At 43.7% G+C, this 20,547-nt stretch overlaps 1 protein-coding gene and 1 non-coding gene across 9 annotated transcripts in view; both read right to left on the reverse strand.

Annotated features, from left to right (window-relative positions):
• The window catches only part of GHR (growth hormone receptor), a 207,506-nt gene that overhangs the window by 21,300 nt on the left and 165,659 nt on the right, over window positions 1-20,547 (reverse strand). For all 8 annotated transcript variants that reach the window (XM_029060280.2, XM_029060279.2, XM_029060278.2 and 5 more), the window contains one exon: window positions 474-606. In XM_029060280.2, the coding sequence (XP_028916113.1) occupies window positions 474-606 (133 nt within the window). The remainder of the gene's footprint in view (window positions 1-473; window positions 607-20,547) is intronic.
• On the reverse strand, window positions 12,855-12,992 carry LOC114810369. The gene has a single exon (XR_003758070.1). It is a non-coding gene; the product is annotated as a small nucleolar RNA SNORA7 (small nucleolar RNA).

Genomic DNA, 20,547 nt, shown 5'->3' on the forward strand with positions numbered 1-20,547 from the left:
ACTGCATTGCTGGCCATTTTTTCCTGGACTATAAGTTTGCTTTGTGCAAGGAAAGTGTCAATGACTCTATAATATTGTCCTCTCCCAAGTGCTCAGTACAGTGCTCTGCACCCAGTAAGCGCTCAATAAATATGATTGGATGGAATACTCCCTTCACTATATTGCTGGCCATTTTCTCTGGACTGTAAGTTTGTTGTGGACAGGGAATGTGTCTACCAAGTCTGCCCTCTCCCAAGCACTCAGTACGGTGCTCTGCACCCAGTAAGTGCTCAATAAATATGATTGGATGGAATACTCTCATCAGTATATTGCTGGCCATTTCTCTGGACTGTAAGTTTGTTGTGGGTAGGGAACATTTCTACCGAGTGTGTTATACTGTCCTCTCCCAAGCGCTTAGTTCAGTGCTGTGCACATGGTAAGCGCTCGATAAATACCAATGATTGATCTCCCTCTTCAGCACAACACTGCCATACCTTTTCCTGTATAAAAGCTGAACGGCTCCTGGTTCCCTAAAACCGGGCTGGGCTCCGCCACCCGTCCAATGGCATGAAAAGGTCTCCAGTTCCGGGGAACGGCACTTGATGAATTGAGGTGTGTTGGAGGAATCTGCAAAACAGAACAGCAAACAGAAGGTTGACCCAACCACATCACACCTGGAACTGGTAGAGAGGGCTTTAATAATAATAACAATAATAATAATGATGATGATAACTGTGGTATTTGTTAAGTACTCACTCTGTTTCAGGTACTGTAGTAAGCACTGAGGGAGGAATACAAGCAAATTGGGTTGGACATAGGCTCTGTCCCATATCAGGCTCATAGTCTTAATCCCCATTTTACAGATGAGGTAACTGAGGCAAAGAGAAGTGAAGTGATTTGCCCAAGGTCACACAGCAGAGAAGTGGCAGAGCTTGGATTAGAACCCATGACCTTCTGACTCTCAGGCGGATGCTCTCTCCACTAGGCCAATGAAGAGAAGACTGACTAACCACATCCACACGTGGAATGGGTAGAGAGGGTTTTATTAATAATAATAATAATAATGATAATTGTGGTATTTGTTACGTGCTTACTCTGTGCCAGGGATTTAACCTCTCTGGGCCTGCTTCCTCGTATGGGGACAAGATGGGGATAAAATAGACTGTGAGTCCTGAGTTGCATAGGGACTGTGTCCAAACTGATAACTTTGCATCTATACCAGTGTTTATCACATTCTAAGTGCTTAATAAATGCCATTTTTTTCAAAAGAGATTTAGCTGAGGCAGAAGGAAACTAAAGAGAAGAAAAGGGCTGTGTGATATGATCCTGTCCCCTTGGAGGCTAGGCGTTCTCACGATGAAACTGCAGATGTGGTCAATCTGGGCTGGGTGTGAATGTTCAAATACTACCCAAGCAGGCTCCGACACCACAATCTGACGCAGAAAGAGAAATTTCAGGCTGTATGAAGCCAGGAGGAAATTCGTATTGTCTGCTGAAATTGTTTTCATGTGTTCTCGGGATCACAAAAGTTAATAGATGCCAAGGATGGGGAAATTACATTGCTCCTTCAGAGATAATAAACAGAGATGAAGTTTCTTCAGAAGCCTGGACTGCCTATTCTCTTTCGGCCCAGCATGGATATTAATTATGGCATCAAGTCTAAGAATGAGAAGGGTGTGGTTTACTGAGCTAAAAGCAAGGCTGGAATAAGAGTTATCTGTATGGTTTGTGTAGAGGGATATGGAAAGATGGCTATGGATATGGATATCTAAAGGGATAGAGAAGTAGCATGGCCTAGTGGCTAGAGCCCAGGTTTGGGATCTATCATTTAACATTTGAAAAAAAAAATGAAGATGACAAAATATCAATCACTCTTAAAGTGGGTCTGCCGTTATAAACCATCATCCAATGGAGTGTTGTAACTGAATCTTTCAAAGTGCTTTAGATAAGCAGTGGATTGTAGTGGATAGAGCACAGGCCTGGGAATCAGAAGGACCTGGGTTCTAATTCTGGCTCTGCCACTTGTCTGCTGTGTGACCTAGGATGAGTCACTTTACTGCTCTGTGTCTCAGTTACCTCATCTGTAAAATGGGGACTAAGACTGTGAGCCCCATGTGGGACATGGACCTGTCCAACCTGATTAGCTTGTATCTACTCCAGTGCTTAGTACAGTGCCTGGCAGATAGTAAGTGCTTAAGAAATACCATTTAAAACAAAGTGATGGTGATTAGAGCTTTTTGCTTCCTCTGATCAGAGTCAGCTGAGGAGGGGGTTTCTCCCAAGTTTGGGCTATCTGTAGGAGTTTAAGTTGTTTTTAAAGAGGAGAGGAAGATGCATATTTAAGGTCTCAGGTAGGTACGTCAGAATTAGAAAAACAAGAATCGACCATTAGATTCTGTCTGTCATAAGGAGGTCCCCAGAGGTCTGTGAGAAGAGCCTGATTGGAGAACATGGAGATACAAATTAGACAGTAATTATCATCTGGCTTTTGGATGTGGCCGAAAAGATCGATACATGACCAACAGGCCTGACCCTAACTGTGTTCACACAAGGTCATCCTTTGGGCAGTCCCAAGTGTTGCTTTCACATGGACGTTCAGACCCATGCATTACCTACAGTGGAGGTTTATCGTTATTCTAAGCTGAAGCTGCCTGAAGTCCCTCGGTCCCGGAAAGGTCGATATGATCCGTGTATTCATTAACTCTGCCGATGGTTTCCCAGAATCCCATCCCAAAGAAATCCTATTTATCTGCCATGGATCCCCCCTACATTTACCAATGCCTTCTCCTTCATATCCCCATCTCTGTTCCCCACTCTAAACTTGTCCCTTCTCACAGATCCAAGCAAAAAGATAAAAAAGGAGAAGCACTATAGCTTACATTTCTTTTAAGGCTGCTGTCTGGGTTGTATTAGTCCCTAAACACACAGTCTTCCCCCAGTTCCACTACTTGCCCACTGTGTAAGATCTCAAGCAAGCCACTTAAACCTTTCTGTCACTCAATTTCCTCTTCTGTAAAACAAGGATATAATACCTGTTCTTCCTTCCTCTTAGACAGAGAGCCCTTTCTGGGACAGGGACTGTGTATGATCTGATTATCTTGTCGGGCCTAAGCATAGTGCTTGGCACAGAGTTAGCATTTAATAAATGGCAGCATTATTATTTTTCACTTCACCGTTTGTGGACCACGCAAGAGTACGTGTGACACCACTGCCAGTACGTCTGGACTCTGGCCACTACTAAAAGAGTTTGATGGCCCTGAGAAGTTTATCAGGACCCTATAATGACTCCTCCTCAAAGACAGGGCTGGCAGAGTCGGAACTGGGAGAGGATTGACTGGTCCGTTCCATATCCCCAGTGGACAGAAGCAGGGCTGTGGACTAAAGCTAGTCCTATTAAACCCATTCAATGCAGCCGTGTTTCTGTAAGGATTCTTTAAGCACGTCAGAACCCTCATTTATTCGAACCACATAATCAATCTATTCACCACATCGCTAAAATCTACCCTTCTCCTTCCAAACTGCTACCACACCGATCCAAGCGTTATCCTAATCAGCCTTGATGACGGCATCTGCCTCCTCGCTGACCTCCCTGCCTCCTGTCTCTTCCCACTCCATCCATACTTCACTCTGCTGCCTGGATCACTTTTCTACAAAATCGTTCATTCCATGTTGCCCCACTCCTGAAGAACCTCTAATGGCTGAGCATCCATTTCCACATCAAACAGAAACTCCTGACCATCAGCTTTAGAGCACTCAATCACCTTGCCCTCTCTTATCTTACTTCATACATTCTCTACTACAATCCATCCGGCACACTTCGCTTCTGTAACGCCAACCTACTCACTGTCCCTTGATCTTGTCTACCTCACTGCTGACCCCTCACCCATGTTCTCCCTCTGGCCTGGAACTCCCTCCCCTTCATATCTGACAGACCATCACTCTCCCGACCCGGCTTCAAAGCCCCATTAAAACCACATCTCTTCCAAGATGCCTTCCCTTTTAGCATGACCCAACCAGACAGCGAAACAGGGCTGCGTTGCGCAGTGGAAATCGGACTTTATTGCTATTGTTTTTGTCTGTCCGTCTCCCCCAGTTAGACTGTAAGCCCATCAAAGGGCAGGGACTGTCTCTATCTGCTACCGATTTGTACATTCCAAGCGCTTAGTATAGTGCTCTGCACATAGTAAGCGCTCAATAAATACTATTGAATGAATGAATGAATGCATTTGGATCTGTTCCCTTTAAGAACTTGATATTCACTCCACTCTCAGCCCAGTAGCACTTATGTACATATAATAATAATAATAATAATAATGATGGCATTTGTTAAGTGCTCACTATGTGCCGAGCACTGTTCTAAGCTCTGGGGTAGATTTGAGGTAATCGGGTTGACCTATCAGGCTCACAGTCTTATTCCCCATTTTACAGATGAGGTAACAGAAGCACAGAGAAGTCAAGTGACTTGCCCAAAGTCACACAGCTGATCATTGGCGGAGCTGGGATTAGAACCCATGACCTCTGACTCCCAAGCCCGTGCTCTTTCCACTAAGCCACGCTGCTTCTCTTGAATATCAGTACTGCATATCAGTAATTTATTTTAATGTCGGTCTCCCCTACTAGACTGTCATCTTCTTGTAAGCAGGAAATGTGTCTACCAACTCTGTTGTATTATCCTCTCCCAAGGGCTCAGTACAGTGCTGAGCACACAGTAAGCATTCACTAAAAAACACTGATTGAATTCTCTGGGAAACTCTATCAACTCAGGTAAAGAACATGATCAAAAGTCCTTGAATCACATGCACCCAGGAGTGACTGTTCTGGTAGCATCCACAGGGGAAGACCGTGTAGATGAATCGTGACCTTTGTAGAGAGAGTATAGGTCTGGGAGTCAGGGGGACCTGCGTTCTAATCATGGTTCCTTCACTTGCCTGCTGTGTGACCTTGGAAAAGTCATTTTAATTCTCTTTGCCTCAGTTTCCTCTTCTGTAAAATGATGATTAAATGCTTATTCTCCCTCCCCTCTAGAATGTGAGACTCATGTGGGACGGGGCTATGCCCAACATAATAATAATAATAATAATGATAGTGGTATTTGTTAAAGTTCCTCCTATGTGACAGACACTATAACTAAGCACTTGGGCAAACTGGGCTGGATACAGTTCCCAGTCCCATGTGAGGCTCACAATCTTAAATCTTATTTTACAGATGAGGTAACTGAGGCACAGATAAATGAAGTGACTTACTCAAGGTCACACAGCAGACAAGTGCCAATCGTCACAGGGAAAGCAGCGTGTCGCAGTGGATAAAGCACGGGCCCGGGAGTCAAAAGGACCTGGGTTTTAATTCCAGCTCTGCCACTTGTCTGCTTTGTGACTTTGGGCAAGTCATTTCACTTCTCTGTGTTTCAGTGACCTCTTCTGTAAAATGGGGATTGAGACTGTGAGTCTCTGTGGGACAGGAACTGTGTCCAACCCAATTTCCTTGTATTCACTCCAGGGCTTAGTTCAGAGCCTGGCACATAAACTTTAACAAATATCGTAATTATTATTATTATTGTTAGCTGGAGACCTGAATGTGTGAGAAGAACTGGATTGAGTCTATGAGCAGAGAGAGCACCCAGAATGAAGTTATGAGCAACCAACAAGGGAGGGTATTTCAGAGAACTTGTTATCTGGAAATCAGAGTTTTGATTATGTAAAATTGCAGAAATTTTTGTTACCCAATTCCCCATCTAATTATACGCCCTGCCCAATTTCCAGACTCAAACTCCCACCCAGGGTGACTCGGCAGGTTTCTATCAGTTGCCCAGATCCAGGGCCGGAAATTCGGACTCCAAATTTCCTGAATGTGGAAAGGGGGAAAAAAAGTAAAATAGGAACAACTATTCACAGAGCTGTGAGAACCCTGGCCCTCTGAAAACAGGGGAGTGGGGGCGAAATCACATCATGTCTGACATCAGTGGAATTAATCAGGCACCCACTAGATGGTGAGCTCGCCGTGGGCAGGGAATGTATCTGTTGTTGTATTGCACTCTCCCAAGGGCTTAGTACAGTGCTTTGCACATAGTAAGTGCTTGATAAATACTATTAAATGAATGAATGAATGGCTCACAGCCGGGGGCCAATCTGATGGGGGCAGACCAGCAGACCAGCAGGACTGCAGGACCTGCTGGAATTGTCTGCTGAAGCTTGGCCTCGCGGCTGGTCCCATAGCAGAATTTGCCTCTGAAGTCGCCCCTTAGGGAGCCTCGGAGGCTCTCTAGACTATAAGCTCATTGTGGGCAGGGAATGTGTTTGTTTTTTGCCATATGTATTCTTTCAAGTGCTTAGTAAGGTGCTCTGCATGTAGTAAGCGCTCAATAAATATGACTGAATTACATACATCTCCTTTGGATATTTCCTACTAAAGCTCAGCCCGCAAACTTTACTCCTCCAGTGCCAACTGTCTCGCTGTACCTTGATCTCATCTATCTCACCACCGACCACTTTCCCATCTCCTGCCAGTCAGTCAGTCAATTGTATTTATTGAGCACTTACTTTGAGCGGAGTACTGTACTAAGCTCTTGGGAGAATACAACAGAACAAAATAACAGACACTTTCTCTGCCCATAATGAGCTTTCAGAAGAGGGGGAGACAGACATTAATATAAATGAAGAAATTCCACCGTTGTGGAACTTCCTTCCCATCCACATATACCAGACCGTCACTGTCTCTACCTTCCGACACATCTCCTCTATTAAGGACAGACCTCCTTCAAGAGTCCTTCCCAGATGAAGCCCTCTTTCCCCTGACTCCCTCTCCCTTCCACATCATCTTTGCATGCGAATCTTTACCTTTGACCATTTGGTGTTCACCCCACCCACAGCACTTATATCCATATCCATAACGTATTTATCAATCAATGGTATTAACTGAGCACTTTCAGTGTGCAGAACATTGTTCTAAGTGCTTAAGAGAGTACAACAGAATTAGCAGACATGTTCTCTATGTATAACGAGTTTATGGTCTAGTCTTATTTGCATTAATGACTGTCTCCCCCTTTTTATTATTATTATGGCATTTATTAAGTGCCAAGCACTGTTCTAAGTGCTGGGGTGGATAGAAGGTAATCAGATTGTCCCATGTGAGGCTCACAGTCTTAATCCCCATTTTACTGATGGGGGAACTGAGGCTCAGAGAAGTTAAGTGACTTGCCCAAGGTCACACAGCAGACAAGTGGCAGAGCCGGGATTAGAATCTACATCTTCTGACTCCCAAGTCCGTATTCTTCCATTAAGTCACACTGAATCTAGTCTATGAGCAGGGAATGTGTCTACTAGCTCTGCTGTATTGTACTCTCCCAAGCACTCAATACAGTGCTCTGCACACAGTAAGTGCGGTGACTTGAAATCTGAGAACATGCAGATGTGGTTTGTTGGGCAGTGCGTTACTAACAAGCCAAATGATGGTTGCCAGAGACCTGGTGAGTTGAAGCTGTCAAATGGTCTCAGAAGATCTGTGGATAGAGGGTAGAGGCTGATTTGACTGCTCTGAGAAGCTCACCAAGATCCAAGAGGGACGGCCTGTCAAGTCAGAAGGAAGATGGCTGATAGAGCATGGGCCTATAAGTCAGAAGACCCAAGTGAGACTCACAATCTTAAACGCTATTTTACAGATGAGGTAACTGAGGCACAGAGAAGTGAAATGACTTACCCAAGGTCACACAGCAGTCAAATCATCATAGGGAAAGCAGCTTGGCGCAGTGGATGAAGCATGGGTCTGGGAGTCAAAAGACCTGAGTTCTAATTCTGGCTCCACCACTTGTCTGCTGTGTGACCTTGGCCAAGTCACTTCAATTCTCTGTGCCTCAGTTAACTCATCTGTAAAATGGGGATTAGGACTGAGAGCCCCACGTGGGACACGAACTATGTCCAAGCTGATTACCTCATATCTACCCCTGTGTTTAGTATAGTGCCGGGCACATAGTAAGCGCTCGATAAATACCTCAAAAAAGGTGCCCTTTCTGATAAGATATTTCCCCATCTCTATGGGAGTGATTCAGGGTTGGGTAGTATGCTGGTCTCTGTCCAACCTATTCGACGCTGTCCTGGGTGAGGAGGCAATGAGAGATGGGCAAGCTGTAAGTATTTAGTACAGGGCTCTGCACACATTAAGTACTCAATAAATACGATTGAATGAATGGAATCAGAAATCACATTGGATCCTCTGGACTGTAAGCTCATCAATCAATCATATTTACTGAAAACTGCGGATTGTACAGTATAACAGAATTGGTAAGGGGCTTTCTGCCCAGAACAAACTTAGAGATTAGAGTGGGAGATGGACATTACTATAAATAAATAATAATAATTATTATTATGGCACGTGTTAAGTGCTTACTGTGTGCAAAGCACTGTTCTAAGCGCTGGAGAAGATACAAAATGATCAGGTTGTCCCACATGGGGCTCACAGTCTTCATCCCCATTTTACAGATGAGGTAATTGAGGCACAGAGAAGTTGAGTGACTTGCCCAAAGTCCCACAGCTGACAAGCAGCTGAACCAGGATTTGAACCCATGATCTCTGACTCCCAAGCCTGTGCTCTTTCCACTGAACCACGCTGCTTCTTTGATACAATTATGGACATGTATAAAAATATTATGGGGCCGAGTTCCTTGTGGGCAGGAAAGAGGTCTACAAACTCTGTTGTACTGTACTCTCTCTCAAGTACTGAGTACAGTGCTTCGCACACAGTAGGCACTCAATAACTACCACTGATTGATCAGCTCCACAGGGAACCTCTACGAGCCTCATCGAAAGTTCTGGGGGAGATACTCAGGTACCGCTGTTTGCTGGTGACGGTGTTCTTAGGTTGCAGACACAAAAATTTGGCAGATGATTATGACTCATTTTGCAGAGTCAGCACCGTGCTATGGGCTGACAATACATTCAAAGAAAACCAATGGAAAACAACCCAGCCCATCCTCAGGAAACTCCCCACCCAGTCAAAGAGTTCATCGGCAGCCCAGGACTTCACGGCGACAATGAATCTGTCAATCAGTCCATCAATCAATCATATTTATTGAGCACTTACCATGTCCAAAGCACTGTACTAAGCACTTGGGAGAATACGCTGTAACAGGGTTGGTAGACACGTCCCCTGCCCACAGCGAGCTTGTAGTCAATCGATCCTATTTTTTGAACGTTTATTCATTCATTCGATAGTATTTATTGAGCGCTTACTATGTGCAGAGCAATGAACTAAGCGCTTGGAATGTACAAATCGGTAACAGATAGAGACAGTCCCTGCCCTTTGACGGGCTTACTGTCTAACTGGGGGACCGACAGACAAGAACAATGGCAATAAATAGAATCAAGGGGATGAACATCTCATTAAAACAAGTTTACTTTGCACTGTAGGGCATAGTGGATACACCCCCGGGCTTGGGCGTCAGAAGGTCAAGGGTTCTAATCCTGGGTCAGCCACTCATCTGCCGTATGATCTTGGGCAAGTCACTTCACTTCTCTGGGCCTCAGTTCCCTCATCTGTAAAATGGGGATTGAGACTGTGAGCCTCATGTGGGACGGGGACTGTGTCCAACCCAATTAGCTTGTATCCACCCGAGCACTTAGAACAGTGCCTGGCACATAGTAAGCGCTTAACAAATACCCAAATTATTACGATTACAGTAGTACTACATATTACCATTACATATTACCATTATGGTAATAATTATGGTATTTCTTAAGGGCTTACTATGTACGAGGCACTGTTCTAAGTGCTGGCAGATGGGGGACGGAGTTGATAGGCATGTTCTCTGCCCATAATGAGCTGACAGTCTCTTAAAAGATCCCACTTTAGGTGTTTTGAACCTAATTACCCTGTCCATCATCACTTCGTTTCTACCACGTAGGCAATACATGGACTGATGATAATCATAGACAAAGGAATAGAAAACAGTACAGACAGGCAGCAGCACTTTTTGGATGCTGAGAAGCAGCATGACTTAGCAGAAAGAGGACAGTTCTAGAAATCAGGATATCTGGCTTCTAAACCCAGCTCTGCCAATTACTGGCTGTGTGATCTTGGGCAAGTCACTCAACTTCTCTGTAACCTCAGTTTCCTCATGGAGAGTCAACACCTGTTCTCTCTCCTACTTAGCCCGTGAGCCCCATGTGGGGCAGGGACTGTGTCCGGCCTGATTAACCTGTCTCTACTTCAGTGCTTACAACAGTTCTGGAGACATATTAAGCGCTTAACAAATACGATAATAATAATGAATAATCATAGTTTGGTGAAGAGAGGACTTAACCAAGTTGAAGGTCTGACAAGTTGTCAGGATGTCCAGATTTCTACACCATGAGTTTCCCAAAGGACAGGGATCACATCTAGTTTCCAAGTGTGTATTCTTTCCCAGGGTTTAGTACATTGCTCTGCACTCAGTAAGCGCTTAATAAATAATATTATTACTTCTACAACACCTCTATGGTTGTCACACCTGGACCTTCTAAGGAAATACAACTAGATTTTGGAGCTGTTCCACGAGACCACCTCTGAACTATACACGAGCACTCTAATATCCAAAGCCCCACAGAACTCATGTACATACTATTTCCCCTATCTAAATTTATTTGTCTGTCTTCCCTTGAAGACCATAAGCTTCTTGTGGGCAGGGATCACATCTGGCTGTACTGGACTGTACTTTCCCAAGAGCTGCAGTGAGCTGCCCACAGTAGGTGCTCAATAAATATCACGGATTGATTGACACAGCATCAAATGGCAGGACAAGACTTGAGCAAGTTCACTAGCGTTGTCCAGGGTGGAACATGAGATGACTAGTAAGCTCGTTATGAGCAGGGAACGTGCCTGCTAATTCTGTTGGACTGTACTCTCCCATGCACTCAGGAAGTGCTCTGCACATAGTAAGTCCTCAAAAACCATTCATTCATTCATTCGATTGTATTTATTGAGCGCTTACTGTGTGCAGAGCACTGAACTAAGCACTTGGAAAGTACAATTCAGCAACAGAGACAATCCCTGCCCACAGTGGGTTCACAGTCTAGAAGTGGGGAGACAGGCATCAAAACAAGTAAACAGGCATCAATAGCATCAATATAAATTAATAGAATTATAGCTATATACACATCATTAATATAAATAATACAATATAATAATTATATAATTAATATAAATATAGAATTATAAATATGTACATATATACAAGTGCTGTTGGGGGGCAGGGCAAAGGGAGCGAGTCGGGGAGATGGGGAGGGGAGGCGGAGCAGAGGATTGAGAGTATTAGTGATTGTATTTATTAAGTGTTTACTGTGTGGTTATTTGTGAAATGTTTAGTATGTGCCAAGCACTGAATAAAGCACTGGGGTAGATGCAAGATCCTTAGGTTAGACTCAGTCCTTGTCCCACTTGGGGCTCACAGTCAAAGTAGGAGAGAGAAGAGGTAATGAATCCCCATTTCACAGATGAGGGAACTAAAATCCCAAGAAGTAAAGTGACTTGCCCTAGTTCATAAAGCAGACAGGTGGCAGACTTGGGATTGGAATCAAGGTTCTCTGACTTCCAGGCCGGTGCTCTTTCCACTAAACCAGGTCCTGTCCCTCATGGGGCTTGGAGTCGAAGTGGGAGGGAGATCAGATATCGAACCACCATTTTAATCAATCAATTAATGGTATTTATTGAGTGCTTAGTGTGTGCAGAGCACTGAATTAAGTGCTTGAGAGAGTACGACGTAGCAGAGTTAGTAAACCGTGGCTCAGCGGAAAGAGCACGGGCTTTGGAGTCAGAGATCATGAGTTCGAATCCCGGCTCGGCCACTTGTCAGCTGTGTGACTTTGGGCAAGTCACTTCACTTCTCGGTGCCTCAGTTACCTCATCTGTAAAATGGGGATGAAGACTGTGAGCCCCACGTGGGACAACCTGATTCCCCTGTGTCTACCCCAGTGCTTAGAACAGTGCTCGGCACATAGTAAGCGCTTAACAAATACCAACATTATTATTAAACACATACCCTTGCCATAATGAGGAAACCGAGGTACATTTGCCTCCACATCAAATAGCAATTCCTTATGATTAGCTGCAAGGTTCTCCCTTCATCCATATTAACTCTCTACTCCCACTTTTAGCTGACTCTCTTTGCCCCTTCCGAGTTCACTCTACCTCACTCTCAACTTTTCTATCTCAGAGTCCTTGTATATGATGTCTTCCTAGCCTGGAACTCCCTTCCTCTTCAAATGCTCTAGACTACTACTACTCTTATTATTAATAATAATAATAATAATGGCATTTGTTAAGCACTTATTATGTGCCATGTACTGTACTAAGTGCTGGGGTGGATACAAGAAAATTGGGTTGGACACAGTCCCTGTCCCATGTAGGGCTCACAGTCTCAATCTCCCCATTTTACAGATGAGGGAACTGAGGCTCAGAGAAGTGAAGTGACTTGCCTAAGGTCACACAGCAGACAAGTGGCAAAGCTGGGATTACAACCCATGACCTTCTGACTCTCAGACCTGTGCTCTATCCACCACTATGCCATGCTGCTTCCCTGTTTTTCCTCCTTCAAAACCTTCCTAAAATCCCACCTCTTCCAAGAACTCTTTTCCGATTGATTTCCAACTCTCCAGATTGGATTGACCCAATAATCATCCTTATCCTCTCAGGGTCGCACCTGGAGAGTTTCCTGTACTCTACCAGTCTCGACTACAGGAGGTAGAGTCAACAGCCTGCTCTCCATCTGCAATCATTCTGGTAGTGGATCCAGATAGTTTTCTTGGTAAAAATACGGAAGCGGTTTACCACTGCATTCTTCCGCTCAGTAAACTTGAGTCTCCGCCCTTGACTCTCTCCTATGTTGCTGCTGCCCAGCAAGGTGAGTTTTGACTTGTAGCAGATTGCCTTCCACTCGCTAGCCACTGCCCAAGCTAGGAATAGAATGAATAAGCCTCAACTTGACTCTCCCTCCTTTAGTCGAGACTGGTAGAGGACTGGAAACTCTCCAGGTGTGACCCTGAGAGGCATAATGCTATCTACTCCCAGTCATATCCTTGTTCCTTGTTCTGTTCCTACTATTTTAAAATAATTTATGTCTGCCTGCCTTCCCCATTAGACTCTAAATTCCTTGAGGGCAGGGGTTGTATTTTAGGCTTCTGGTGTACTTTCCCAAGCACTAGTAGGCTCTCAAGAAATACCACAGACTGATTCATTGATCAGTAAAGTCATTATCAATTTATTGAGCACTTACTATGTGCTGAACACTGTACTAAGCACTTGGGGGTGTATAATACAACAGAATTAGCAGTCATGTTCCCTGCCCATAACGAGCTTACAGCTAGATACATTCATTCAATCAATCACATCTATTGAGAAGTAATGGCATAATGGATAGAGCATGGGCCTGGGAGTCAGAAGGTCATGGGTTCTAATCCCAGCTCTGCCACTAGTCTCCTATGTGACCTTGGACAAGTCACTTCACTTCTCTGGGCCTCAGTTCTCTCACTTGGGAAATGGGGATTAAGACTGTGAGCTCCACATGGGACAGGGACTGTGTCCAACCCGATTTGCTTGTATCCACTCCAGTGCTTAGAACAGTGCCTGGTACATAGTAAGTGCTTAACAAATACCACAATTATTAAGTTCTTACCGTATGCAAAGCACTGTACTAAGCACTTGGGAGAGTTTAATAAAATAATTCATTCCTGCGTTGAACTGGAAGATCTTCCGGGGTCACAATTAAGCCAAACAAAGTAACTGTGGTCTTGAGTTCTGAGCATCTTCTTAGAACACATACAAAGAACATTTTTTGGTCACTATTTCTCTATAAAATCAGACAAATGCGGTTTCACAAATGTGATGTACACTTTGTTCCATAAGAGGGCGGCAGGTGCTTAAACAATGGGGAAATAAACTTGATTTGCTGAAAAGGTTAGGAAATACTTCCAGGCTTCTGTCCTGGAGTTTTGAAGTTGTGTGAGCCCACCACTCTCCTTTTAGAAGAGCAGAAGTTGAAAACAATTCAGGGGTATTAAAGATTATGGTTCCTCTGCAGCCCTGAAAACATTACATCATTTCCTTCAATCACCAATTTTTTCCAAGAAGTGGATATTCAGCAGAGGGAATTAGAGATACACTAGGATTTGGGCAGGTAGGGTTGGAGCTCTAACTTGAAAAATAAAAGGAGTCACAGCATATGTTATAGGAACTGGTAGTCTGGGGGTAAGGACAAGAGCATTAATTAATATTAAAGGATTAGCGGATGAAATGCCTAAACAGAGAACACAATTTTTTATCAATCAATGGCATTTACTGCATGCTCACTGTGTGCAGAACACTGTACTCAGCGATTGGAAGACTACAATATAACAGAGTTAGTAGGAATGTTCCCTGCCCAGCAGCGTGGCTTAGTGGAATGAGTGTGGGCTTGGGAGTCAGAGGTCGTGGGTTCTAATCCCAGCTCTGCCACTTGTCAGCTGTGTGACTTTGGGCAAGTCACTTAACTTCTCTGAGTCTCAGTTACCTCATCTGTAAAATGGGGATTAAGCCTGTGAGTCCCACGTGGGACAACCTGATTACCTTGTATCTATCCTAGTACTTAGAACAGAGATTGGCACATACTAAGTGTTTAACAAATACCATCATCATCGTCCCAAGGAGCTTGAAATCTGGAAGGGGAGACAGACATTAAAATAAATTATGGATATGAACATAACTGCTATGGGGCTGAAGGTGGTGAATGTCAAGTGCTTCAAGAGTACAGATTCAAGTGCCTACGTGGCAGAGAAGGGAGGGGGGTAGGGGAAATGAGGACTCAGTTGGGGAAGGTTTCTTGGAGGAGATGGGATTTTAATAAGGCTTCAAAAGTGGGAAGAGTGGTGGTCTGGCGGATATGAAGTGGGAGTTCCAGGCCAGAGGGAGGATTTCGTGAGGGGTCAGAGGCGAGATAGATGAGATCAAGGTTCAGTAAGTAGATTGGCAATAGAAGGGTAAAGTGTGCAGGTTGAGTTGTAAGGTAGATAAGTAAGGTAGGAGGACAAGAGTTGATTTAGTGCTTTAAAGCTGAGGGTAAGTAGTTTCTATTTGATGTGGACTCAGTCAGTCAATCATATTTATTGAGCACCTACTGTGTGCAGAACACTGTACTAAGTTCTTCGAAGAGTACAACATAACAATAAATAGACACATTTCCTGCCCACAACAGTGTGGAGATAGGTGGGCAACCAACAGAGGTTTCCGTTTAATGGGAAGTCGTGAACTGAACGTTCTTTTAGAATGGGCCTGGGAGTCAAAGGACCTGGGTTCTAATTCTGACTCTGCCACTTGCCTATTGTGTGACTTTGGGCGAGTCACAACCTATCACTGCCTTGGTTTCCTCATCTGTAAAATGGGGATTAAAGGCCTTTCACCCTCCCCCTTAGACGTAAGCACTATATGTGATGGGGACAGTATCTGATCTGATCGTATTTTTCCCAATGCTTAGGATAGTGCTTGAATATGGTAAATGCTTAACAAATTCCACAATTATTATTAAAGGAAGAAATACCAAACTGAAAATAGTTACGTGACCCACTAAAGCTGAAGACTTTGAGGCCAGAGCAGATTGAGTTTCCTGCTGGACTCTAAGTACCTGGAGGGTTTTTTTTGTGTGTGTTTGTACAGTACTCTGAGCATAGTAGGTTCTCAAAAAGTGCTATTAATGATGATGATGATGAAGATATGATGATGATGATAAAAACTATTTTCAAGGTACAAGTCCCTTGATAATCTTTCCAACTGCTTTAACTTCCTCCTGATGCAAGTCACTTTCCTCGTTTCTAAAATGGGGATAAATGATCCCTATCTCTACTTACCTTCCAAGGGTTGTTGCGAGGGAAAAAAGAAAAAAACCTGGGGCTGTTGATATGGAGAAGTTTTAGGAAAATTATTTAACTTCAGGTGACAGAAACTCTGCATGGCTAACTGGAAGAGTGAATGATGCCTTTGGAAGAAACGTGAAAAACCTTTCTCCAAAATGGAGAACTCAGCTCAGTGAGACATAGTAATTCGTCAGGATAAAAAGGAGTTTGAAGAGCATCTTATGAAGGATGTCAAAGCTAATAAATGATTATTCAGATCTATTAAAAACTAGCAGCTAGAACAGAAATAAAAAGGTGGTACTCAGCTTTCTCGCTGGTCTCCCTGCCTCCAGCCTCTCTCCTCTTCAGCCCATAATCCATAAGATTGCCCAGATCATCTTTCAGAAGCATCATATGGCAAATGTCTTCCTTTTCCTCAAAACTCTTTAATGATTACCCTTCTCCCTCTGTCTCAAACAAAAACTCACTGTGGGAAGGGAACGAGTCTGCCAATTCTGCCGTATTATACTTTCCCAAGCAATTTGTAGAGTGCTCTGCACATAGTAAGTGCTCAATAAATATCACTGATTGATTCTTGGCTTCCGAGCTCTCTTTTAGCTCTTCACACCTTTCAGTTTATCTTTCTTCCCTACTATTTCTGAACTTGCACATCGGTCTTATGAAGCTCACCTCCAAACTATTTCTCTTCCTCCTGAAGACCGACAAGACCCCAGCTCTTCCCACCTTCAAGACCTCCTAAAACTCCACCTCCTCCAAAAAACTTAAAAAAAATCCACACCCCAAGTTCTATCAATCCAACCGCTGTCTACCGTGCTTGTGTACCTGTTCATATACCCATCCTCAGAGCTTGTGCATAGACTGAATAACCAACTTCTTTATTCTCATGTTTGCAAATATTTTAATGTCTATCTCCCCTTATAGAATGCCAGCCCCTGTAGGCAGGGAATATGTCTCTTGGTCTTGATGTACCTTCCCAAGTTCTCTGTACAGTGGATTGCTCTCAGAAGGAGCTCAATAAATACCATTTCTACTATGGGCAAAACCTAGTTATAACCTCCCCTCAGTACACTTCTCCCGTGGATCTAATCTGTACTGTTTGATACTTTACTCCACGTATCGTACTTACTATAGGGAAGTGGCCTAGTGGATAGCACTTGAGCCTAGGAGTCAGAAGAACCTGGGTTTTAATCCTGGCTCTGCCTTTTGTCTGCTTTGTGACCGAGGGCAAGTCACTTCACTTCTCTGTGCTTCAGTAACCTCGTCTGTAAAATGGGGATTGAGACTGTGAGACTGTGAGACTGTGAGCCTCATAGTAAGTGCATGAAAAATACCATTATTATTATTATTATTGTTAGTATAAAACCTTCCCTTCCTGCACCTGCAAGGTTGAAAATTAGCATCCAGCAATGCACGGATCTTGAAGAAAGTTCCTTCTACATTATGTGGCAAATTTTTGAGGCACAGAAGAGGCCCCCCATCCCCAGAAGATAAGCAAAGAATCTGCTGAACTGCAGAGGACACAGTTTAGAAATGGTTGGGGCAGATGTTGCTGAGTTGGGTAGCACCTCGCTGACAGGAGTCGTTCAGCAAGGACCTTATTAAACTTCAACAGTACAATGCATCATTGCAAGGTGGTGGACGGATTAAGGCACCATGGTTTCTTGGGATTAAGAAGGTCTTGGATCCATTACAAGAAAATGGATAAACTCATAAATGTGATGGAAGAAGAAGATGATGACTGTAAATGGAGAGAGGAGTTCAAAGGTACGTAGAGGTGTTTGGAACCGTGCTACAAGATGCTTTAAGAAGAAAAGAGGAAGAGTGCAGTATGAACTGAACTGGACAAATTCTTCACTGAGGTTGATAAATTACACAGTCACCAGAGTAAGCTTTTAATCGATCCTCGGTATCTATCGAGTGCTTACTCTTTGCATAACACTGGATTACCTGCTGGGAGAGTATATTGGAGTTAGGAGGCATGATCCCCTCCCTTCAGGGGGTTTCTAATCTAGCGGGGGACACAGATGTTACATCTGCAGCCTCCGGCATACACTCATAATCACACTGTAACTTAGTATGGTGCCTAGCACATAAGTAAGCGCTTAACAAATTCCATTATTATTATTTTTGCAACTCCTTCTTTAATAGTATGGTTAGGCTTTGAATTGCTTTAATAAAAAATAAACAATAGTTTCCAAATCTAGTATGCAAAGGGATTCACATTACTTTTCCAGAGGTTTGGGAATGGATTCTAATTTATAACTTATAATTCTCTGGGAAAATACACCCCTTGATATTATTATTATTGTAACTCCTCTAATATTATGATTAGACTTTGAATTACTTTAATAAAGATTAAACAATAATTACCAAATCTAGTATGCTAAGGGAATTCATGTTATTTTTCCAGAGGTTTGGGAATGGATTCTAATTTATAAGTTATAATTCTTTGGGAAAATATACCCCTTGATACAGACCCATACTTAGGGAACATAATCCTGAGATATGCCTGTAGTTTCACCTGAAGGCAAATATGTGCCTCTGTCTATTTATCTTAGTGAAATTATCTACAGAAATACTGCAAGAAATTATTTACAGAAATAATGACCTACAAAGTTGAGCAATACAAAATGTTTGCAGAGTAAACCATAGCCTTTTGGATAAGCTTTGGAAGGTAACTACCCTTGCAAATCCTCATTTGACCTTATCTTTCAAGTACCCATTCCCTCCATGAAAAAAAATAAAATCAGAACTGACAGCATTGCTTTTCAGATGCCTCTGATTTCTAAGATTCCCTTAACCAGATTGCCACTCTGGTTTGGTTACTGGGCTCCAATCCAAGAATGGGAGTAGCACTGGGGTCTAGTGGATAGAACACAGATCTGGGAGTCAGAAGGACCTGGGTTTTAATCCCGGCTCTGCCCCTTATCAGCTGTGTGACCATGGCAAGTCACTTTGCTTCTCTGTTCCTCAGTTACCTCATCTGTAAAATGGGGATTAAGACTGTGAGCCCTACATGGGACATGGACTGTGTCCAACCTGATTAGCTTGTATCTACTCCGGCAATTAGTACAATGCCTGGCACATAGTAAGTATTTAAAAAATATCATAAAAAGCGGGAGGAGTCTCTTTCACCATTACTTTTAACTAAGTACGCACTTTTCAAATAAAATGGTTCCAGGTACCTAATACATGCAGAGCACTGTGCTGGGTACCTGCAGTATGCAGAATGCTATACTTCATGCCTAATAAGGGTGGAGCATTGTACTGGAACCTGCGAAATGTAGAGCACTGTTCTAGGTGACTACTGTTTGCAGAGCACCATTCTGGGCACCTACTGCGTGTAAAAACACTCTACTAGATGGCTACTTGGTGTAAAACACAAAGTAGAAGCAGCTTGGCCTAGTGGATAAAGCACGGGCCCAGGAGTCAGAAGGAACTGGGTTCTAATCCGAGCTCCACCACTTGCCTGCTATGTGACCTTGGGGAAGTCAGTTAACTTCTTTTGGCCTTAGTTCCCTCATCTGTAAATTGGGGATTAAGACTGTGAGCCCCATGTGGGACAGGGACTGCTTAGTACAGTTCCTTAATTAACTTAATTAACAACACAATTATTATTCATTCATTCATATTTATTGAGCGCTTACCAGATGCCTACTGTGTGCAAAGCACTCTACTGAATGCCTCCTGCCTGCAAAGCATTTTACTGGATGTTTGCTGGGTGCAGAAGACTGAGCTGAGTGCCTTCTTTGTTTCAAGCACTATATATGGGGAGCACTGTTCTCAGTGATTGGGAACATAATCTCTGCTCACAGTATGTGCTCAAGAAGAACCGATGATGATGATAATGATGACTGATGGTGGTGATAATCATGATGACTGATGAAGACATCCACAAATGTTCAGACTCTCCTTCCTCTGACCCAGAAGAGACTCATCCATTTGCCTTCCACACAGGGCCCTAGCCTAAAACAGGCTTCACCTCAAACTGGGGCCAAGAAAGAAACAAAGCTTTTTCTCTCAGCACTCAACCTGCTTCCGCTCCTTCTGCATAGAAGTTGGACATTCCCTGAGGCCGAGTGGTTGCAAATCAGAGAAAGGCCATTTGGAGCGGCAAGGTCTCTTCTGCTTCCGCCCCTGCCCTCTTATTTCGAAATAGAGTTCAGCACCTGTGGGGAAGGCCCGAATTGCGGTTGGCGAGTCCTCCTTCAGGGTATCATCTCGTTCGACGAAAGACTCTATTGCCACCTCGACCTCAGCGTGGTTCAGCAGAAGGTTTTCTCCTCAGAGCATTGTTCTCAACAATAATGGGATAACCACCTCATTTTCTTTGAGGCAGCACCCACCTGATGTAATTAAAGTTAAAAACCACGGTTCTGTTTACGGCACACTAAAGCGGAAGGCATGATTTCATTTTGAGTGACTCATCCCCCACCTCTCCTCAGCTGCTTGAGGGGAAAAGATACCGAAGGGGTGTCATCTTCGTAGCGTGCTTTTTTCAAACATTGGATTCAAATGGCAAGAGGGGGGTAAATGGGGTACGGATCTGCTCCCACCTGGCTTGGTCACGCAAGAGTCCAGGGGTCCACTGGCTAGAGATCCCTTACAGATGGGTTGCTCTTTGTCATCTTGACCTCTCGGTCTCACTGGGCCACCCCAAATCAGTACTCAATAATAATAATAATAATGTTGGTATTTGTTAAGCGCTTACTATGTGCCAAGC

Source organism: Ornithorhynchus anatinus, chromosome 3 (genome assembly GCF_004115215.2).
Source record: "Ornithorhynchus anatinus isolate Pmale09 chromosome 3, mOrnAna1.pri.v4, whole genome shotgun sequence".
In the NCBI taxonomy this organism is placed as follows: domain Eukaryota; kingdom Metazoa; phylum Chordata; class Mammalia; order Monotremata; family Ornithorhynchidae; genus Ornithorhynchus; species Ornithorhynchus anatinus.